We start from the raw sequence: 7,995 nt of genomic DNA on the forward strand, positions 1-7,995 counted from the left end.
TTCAGTTTTTTACCACGACTGCATTTTTGATCGTCCAGCGCGAGCGTGTACAGTACCGTCACGTGGTCCCTAGTACAGCCCTCAGCGTGACGACAAAGAAAACATTTAACACTGGTTTTGTTTGGGCTTGTCTTTGACATCTATCAGTCTTCAGTTTCCCCCAGAGAATATTGTAGCAGATGCTTTTAACCTTGTCGTGACACACACGGGCATTGTCTTGGATGTCGCGAGAATGTTCGGCCATTATTGTGGAATGCATTTTTCTGTCTTGTGACTTTCATCTTCCATACATTTGTCTTATTGATGTTGTAGAAGTTTGTTGTTTATCTCACAGCATGTTGTCTGTCGTAGTCTGCCGTACTAAAATATAATACGTATTACTGACGAGAATTAATTTTATATATAATATGCATGCCTTAGCAGTATTATTTTCTTTACATATAAATAATTTTTAAACATTAACATTGATACAAAAAGTTAATATTTTGTATAGTTTTATATAGTACAGTGGGTCACTCTCTGGTGCAACACACATAGATATTATTCAGCCTGTGCCACACTTTCCTTCAGTTCTTGAAGTTGTAGTAAGAGTCTGGTCAATACATAAGACATATGGAGAGATTATTTGCACCTCGGCCAAACTCACGCCACACTCTGTAGCGACCCCCACCGAGTCCTTCGTCGTCACCGCGTACGTTCTCACCGTACCGTCACCCGCAGGTTCTACCGAAGAAGGCACCGTCGGAGAAATCAGCATTCAGGTGGACCTGTACACTCATCCGGGGACTGGGGAACAAAGGATCAATGTCAAGGGTGAGTGACCTTTTGTGTCGATCCTCTCTGTGTCTGTGTAGCATTGAAACCTAACTTTTGGTGATCATGTTTTAAGGTTACGAATCAAAGTGTTATTGATATTTACTTTAATTACTTATTCTTATACAGTATCATCATAAACTCTGAACGATGGTACGGAATTTTCTCTGCGATTATAACGAAGGGAAAATACACGTGCTAGTTTTCCCTAACGAGTAACGTAAAGACTCGGCCGGTAACTTTGACGGTGTCAAAAATCCTGTTGAGAGTTTATGATTCATATACTTGGTAGTTGCCACCATACAATTTTTTAGAGACTTGTACAAAGATTTTTATTTCCTCGGCCGTGTCGGTTAGTTCTTGGAATACCGTTCCCGACCGACGCGGAGATTATTTTTGTCCGGCACACATAACCTGACCTAACCTTCACGGTGTTTACCTCTCCATTCTTATGTCACATAATGGCATGTTCTGTATGATGAGTCAAATGGCAATGTAAATAAAATGTAATTTGTAACAATCAGTATTGGTTATTCAGAAAGATTAATACTGTAACTGTATTTTGATTTAGATACCAACTTGACATTTATTATATCATTTGTGTACGTAGTCGTGGCAGCCAACGATCTCCGGTGGCCGACAACAGCCGGGGGAATGTTCAGACCCTTCGTCGAGGTCAACCTGATCGGTCCTCACTTGGCCGACAAGAAGAGAAAGTTTGCCACGAAATCCAAATCCAACAGCTGGTCGCCCAAGTACAACGAGAGTGTCCAATTGTAAGTTTTCTCTCGTCACATAGAACCATTATCAACATAGGTCTGTAAGAGGGTAGAAGCAACACATAAGTCATTGGGAAAGAAAATTAGAGCCAAGAATCACGGCAGGAGAAATATGCGCGGGGGAAAAACCGCGTCGAGAAAATTTAGGAGCGTACAACCCATCGTGGTCGGTGGAATAGGGAAGAAGGTTTATTTTGAGTGATTTTATTGTGGAAGTTGTAGATACGGAATGCAAGGGAGAACGATTGACCCAGTAAGTGGATTATTAAGGATAGGATCCGTCAGTGGGTCTATGTCACGGGAATGACATGAAACTATCATGACATATTTGTTTATTAACCTGAAGTGGTATATGAAAATGGGAGTTTTACTTATTAAGCAACTCACTAAGCAAAAATAATTACAACAAAACCTGTAAGTAATGTGCACAGGATTAATTCTACTGCCAGACAGGGTAGATAAGGCGTACCTGTTGCGCTGCGGTCTCCGGTAACCCTTGCTATCAGGGGGCTGCCACTCCCTAAATATTTGGATGCGGTTCGAAAAGATGTTTAGCTTAGTTACTTATATTTAAAATTTTTTGTGTTCTTTTCCTCACTTATATTATGAAAATGCTAAGTGTTTTGTAAAGTAAGGTACAACTATGGAAATTAGTAATTATGCATAAAAATTCACGAATATTATCCTGTTTTCAGCTTAATTGGGAGTGAAGAAAGTCCAAAGAGCTTTGAGCTTCACATCTGCGTGAAGGACTACTGCTTTGCACGCGACGACCGGCTCGTCGGCGTGGCCGTGCTTCAGCTGAGAGATATCGTTGACCAGGTATCGTTATTTCTCACTTTGATTTTCTGAACACTCAAATATTACACAAATAAGTCATTTGTATCACTGTGTTAGTACAGTATGTGAAAAAACTTTGTTGAATTTTGAAGTGATGAAAAATTATTATCGGGTAAACTTGTAATGAGCATAACATTTGATTTCTTGACGAAGTCGAGCTCTTCATTACTAGTGGCAGACACTCTGACGTGTCACGCGATTTGTCATTTTCTTAGAAGTGTTTGGCATCTCTTCAGGGCTCCTGCGCGACATGGCTCTCCCTGGGTAAGCGATGCCACATGGACGAAACCGGATGGACAGTGCTGAGAATTCTGAGTCAGCGCACCAACGACGAGGTAGCAAAGGAGTTCGTCAAGCTCAAGTCTGAAGTGAGAGGCGAGCCACCCATCACCCAGTAGACAGATTGAAGAGGGAGCATTATGCTCCAGTGCAAAGTTTGCCTCCATCATCCAGCGACGGACGACAACGGTCGGGTCGTGTCGGCCGTCGGCAAAAAAGGAGGGAACTCCGGCGAGGGGCTCCCGGCAGAGGAGGACACCGGAAGACCCATCACGGGATCGTCGGAGGGCCGAGTCCAGAGGCGACCGCCGACGTCCGCGGAGACTCGTTCCGTGCGAAGTTTGCGCGCACGGCTGCCGACGGATGAAAAATAAGCACAAACACTAATTGGGTGGACATTTGGGGTAATTAAATGGTTGAATTAATTTAGGGATTTAATCAAACTTTAGACCGAGAGATTTTTGACGGACCGATTCGTCGGCGCCCTTCCGGAACGTCGCACAGAAAGCAGAAGTCATCCAAAAGAGAGACGCGGCCGTGCACGACCACGAGAGGGAACGGGTGCGATACGGCATCGCGAACGACGACGACGACGACCCCGGACTACACGGGCGGACCGTCGAGAAGGCACGAGAAATAAGCGCAGAGTTACAAAATAGAAATCCGTACAGAAGCTGCGCGTTCTCGTTTCAATGGAATACAAGTTCTCTGCTCTTCCAAAACCTTGTTTAAAAGTTTGTAAAATAGTATTTTGAGTCATTTAAAGATGATGGTGTTCATTCTGTATAATACAATACTGGTAAGATGTACAACATATACACCAGTTGCAGTAATATATTATTCCGAAGGAAGCGTCCCGGTAGCTTCGAGCGCCCACGCGGCCGAAGTCGCGCGACTGTCCCATTTTTTGTGGTGGCGTGAAAGAAAACAACCGAACCTTAAGGGTTACTTTCCCATTTGCTGTTAAATGGTCATAGGGTAAGTCTACTGTTTTGTGCTGCATTACTCTTTTACTTCTCTTTAAGCGAGAAAATAATGAATATTTGAATTAATCACGTGATTTAAGTTGTGAGCACAAACTCTTATTTTTCTATGTGATCTTGGCACATATTATCAAAAGGTGCACATTCATATTTCGCCTTTGACCTCAGATTCAATAAGCAATCCATTGTACATATCATTTTACCATTAGGTTAGTCCTCGTCTGTAATTATGAATAATTGGGTGATTGTTATGTATTTTCCTAACTTTTACTTTAACCGGTTCAGGTCCACTACGTCGGACAGGGGAAGCACGAGGATACGGCGTCGACCGTTCTACTAGTCTATTAGCGGTGCATTTATTTGTCTCGCAACCGGCAAGAGTAAGCCCAAGTCGGTTAGTAATTAAAGCCCATTTTCCTACTCACAACACAGAGAAAATGTCTTTTAGTTGCGGGCTTTCTCGGGCTCACTGTGGCTCTTGGCGTGGCATCCGTCGCTAGTCGGCGTCTAGCGCGCGTGTGTGCGTGTGTGTGTATGTGCGTGTGCGTGTTTCGTCTGGACCGTCGGTGTGTTTTCTTAACGAACGGGCACATATTGTACCTGTTAAATATTGGCACGTTTGAACTCTCGCAGCGACGGGTACCGACGACCGGGTAGCCGTAGGTATCCGCGGATATTTTTTACAAGGCGTGGAGCAGCAGCAGAGCAACAGAGGTTACTGAGCCCAGGTCAAAATGATGTCCAGGTGTTATAATAGGGATTGGTCACTTGTGTTTTCATAATTACTCTATAAGAAAACGAGCATCTATACACAAAAGTGTAACGAGAACTTTAAAAACGGAAGAAAATGTACATTAATGGGAAACGGTAGCTTAAATTCAGGGGATGACATTGGTAAACGGGTAATAAAACAAGGTAAAAATGAAATAGAAATCATACGAAATATATTTGTTACTTTTAAATATTTCATATCGGAAAAAAAAATGAATAGCTTTAGAAATTGAAGCCGGTGGGATTTTACGATCGGTCGTCAATCCTCAGTAACGACGTTGTCCGCTGCTCTGAAGGTATACCCCGTTGGCTAACTAGGCGTCGAGAAGATGGAAGCCCCGGGGAGGCCAATGGTAGGGAGAGGCACGAGAAGTTAGGCGATCTAGAAGTCACGACGGGAAGAGAAGCGCCCTTGTAGGTTACTGAAGGAGAAAGTCCTGTTTGTGGAAGTATATAGACATGGCAGAGGAAAGTTGTGTGACCTGAGAGGCTGAACAGGTGGAAGAAATTGATTTTTAGGGGGAGGGATTAAAACACACGGGGAGAGAGTCGTCAAGGTAAAGTAGATGAAGGGGGCCTTAAAAGAGAACTGGTGAAAGAGGCTGAAAACACACTATAAGATTGATGGCTAGAAATTTAGATAATTTTTTTTCTAGAAATTGACAGGAGGAGGAAGGGGAAAGTTGGGGGAAAATATGTCTTTGGGAGCAAAAGTGGAAGAGGGAAACCTCTGTAGGGGTGCCGGTGGAACAAGAGAGGGGGAAAAGACGTAGAAATGCCCAGAGACAGGTAAGAGACGGACGGAAGTGCCGTCGGAAGGCCATAAGGAGAGCAACTGCATGACTGTGCGAGCAAGGATAAGCAGAATCTTCCAATTGTGTGTACATAGTTGTCCCTTATACCTAAAGGAAAAAAGAAAAACTCTCCTGCTATACCATTCTGTTGTCCAGTTTTTCCTCCATAGCACAGCGAGCATGCTTGGGATGTTAGGAACTTTGCACTCACCCTAAAGTGAAAGATTGAGTTACCCCTTTGATTATATTTTATTTTTTGCCTATTTTTTTTTAGTACGAGGCGAGCGAGATCCGCGTGCACGTCGTAACATCCCGGGCACGTTCCGTTACCGATCCTAACTTATCTTGTTACGTGTTGGCATGCCGTTTCCAACTCCTAGAGGTCGGGGGGATTCTTGCCTCTGTACCCAGGGCGAACGTAGAGGTTCTCGGATTCCCCCCCACGCACCTCACCTAGATTTTTATGATACCACCTTACTAACCTATTGCAGCATGAATGGCGTGGTGATCATTTCAGGATGTGTAAAGAGGCTCTACAGGAAATATGTGAAGTCTCAGTTCAAAGCTTTTGAGTCATTACACTCATCTTGATGTAAATATGTCATTTATCATTGTGAGTGCGATAAAAATCAATACCTATTTGATCTGTCAAGTTCTCTGTCTCTCTCTCTTTCTCCATCTCTCTCTTTTTCTCCATCTCTCTCTCTTTCTCCATCTCTCTCTCTCTCTTTTAGTCAGTGGGTATGTCTTTAGTTCATTCCCATGGTGGTACCTTGCCCATTTGTTGACTTCAACTATGGGAGAACCACGATCCCATTTTTGACAACTTGTGTGCCTTTCTGTACCCATAACAGGTCCCGCGGGGTCCACGATGCTTTAGTTGAATCACCATAGACCCGGCCCGAGCAGGACGGTGGTGTGCAGGGGGCAGTGCAGTCAACCAGACGCTGTAACACAGATGATACATAACACATATATTGGTTGTTGATAGGAGATACAGACATACTTGCAACAGATAGTTCTCAGTGAAACCCAAGAGAGAGAAAAAGAGCACCAGGTATGTCTCAGGCGATACAACTATCACGTGCTGTGCCGTAAATGAAACTAACCCGCATAGTTGGCATAACAATACAGACATTCTTCTAATACTACACTAACGTTTTTGGTGGTGGGCGGAAATAAAGAAAAAAAAAAACCAGATACGTGACTTAGACACATACTAATGGGTGATGTCTTGTAGATGATATTTACACATTTACTGTAGTAGTTATTTGTGTAAAGATGCAAGTAGTTAAAATGTATGAAATGCAGGCGGGATATTAAGACAAGTACACATTAAATGATTCTGACAAATAAAACCTCACTGTAAATGTAGAGACAAAACTTACAGACATACATACATACATATTGGTGGCTGGTAGACAGACATGGTGCTGAGAGGTACACACACACACATACGATGTTTTCAGTTATTAATGTGACGAACACGAACGATGAAAAAGGGACAACTCCAAAAGTACACCAATATTTCCACCACTATTTGTATGTCAGTGAAAAATGTAGTACGTACTATTTCCACTCTTAGGCATCACGACACATACAGGAAAATTAATGACACTAGTGTTAGAGGGAAGACACACACTCGGTATTTGTGTTTACCGACACAGATGTAACTGAAAACCAAGCCCCCAATCACAGGGTATTGACACTACTGAGGTGACACACATACACTCGTGCTGACACTGTGAGATGACAATAGTATATATTAACCTTGTATCTGTGTATTCATCAGCTAACATTAAATTGTTCATAAGTTACCACTCGCGTATCAAGTAAACAAATTATATATGATGTTTGAAACACTGTACTTCGTCTGTTGATAACCATACAAACGGTATACTAAGTGCATGTTAACATAAACGGCTTTAATGTGAATATAGTCACGCTTTCTCTTAACCTCTCGCATCTTCATATATAACTGGGTATACAGTACTATTTTTCCGAGCGTCGTACCGCTGCACTGCCAAATGCACCGTCACGCCACTGCTGCCGGCGCCAAGGCCAAATCAGATATGTTTTATTTTCCACTTCGTATCACAATATAGATGCTGTCCTCTGAAGATTCTCGTCAGATTTTCTTGTTAATGTGAGTGGGATCGAAGACGAAAATTTTGGGTTTCTGTTGGTAGATGTGAATGGAACTTTGTCGTGTTTTGTTTTTCCTTTTGTTGGTACAGCTCACAGATTCGTCTTCTATCCCAGTGGTGAATGGTTATTGGCATTCATATTATTATATCATATTAATTCCCAAGTGAATCGTAGTCCTGTAGTTGGTTTTGTTAATATTATTCCTCTATCTGAAAATAAAGGCCCTTTGAATAAATCCTGTTTCGTTCTTAACCTAACAATTACAGGAAATGTAAGATGGACGTCAACAGCTGTGGGTGTAGCGGTACCCCTTGGGGGACCGCATACACCAACAGAACAATTTTAAAACCCATGACCTCCATCATTCAATAAGACGTGTTTCAGACTTATCTACTTTACTATTCTGCCTTAATGATAAAAAAAAAAAAAACATTGAATGTGTAATCAGTTGAAATTTTAGGTACAGTAATTCCTTGACACTTTTCTGTGAGCACTGCTAGTAACTATAGTACAAACAATAGAAAGAAACTAGGACACTCCTTGTTCAATATCTTAGTTACCACAATAGGATGAGGTTGTAGTGGCTCC

At 42.4% G+C, this 7,995-nt stretch overlaps 1 protein-coding gene across 8 annotated transcripts in view; it reads left to right on the forward strand.

Moving 5' to 3' along the window:
• The window catches only part of LOC121856280 (protein unc-13 homolog A-like), a gene marked incomplete at its 5' end in the record, with an annotated part of 53,882 nt that extends 46,240 nt beyond the window's left edge, over positions 1-7,642 (forward strand). For all 8 annotated transcript variants that reach the window (XM_042351710.1, XM_042351715.1, XM_042351714.1 and 5 more), the window contains 4 exon segments: positions 721-813; positions 1,424-1,589; positions 2,288-2,414; positions 2,669-7,642. In XM_042351710.1, coding sequence (XP_042207644.1) covers positions 721-813; positions 1,424-1,589; positions 2,288-2,414; positions 2,669-2,830 — 548 coding nt within the window.
• Positions 7,643-7,995: the final 353 nt, after the last annotated feature.

Source organism: Homarus americanus, unplaced genomic scaffold (genome assembly GCF_018991925.1).
Source record: "Homarus americanus isolate GMGI-L3 unplaced genomic scaffold, GMGI_Hamer_2.0 scaffold48016, whole genome shotgun sequence".
In the NCBI taxonomy this organism is placed as follows: Eukaryota; Metazoa; Arthropoda; class Malacostraca; order Decapoda; family Nephropidae; genus Homarus; species Homarus americanus.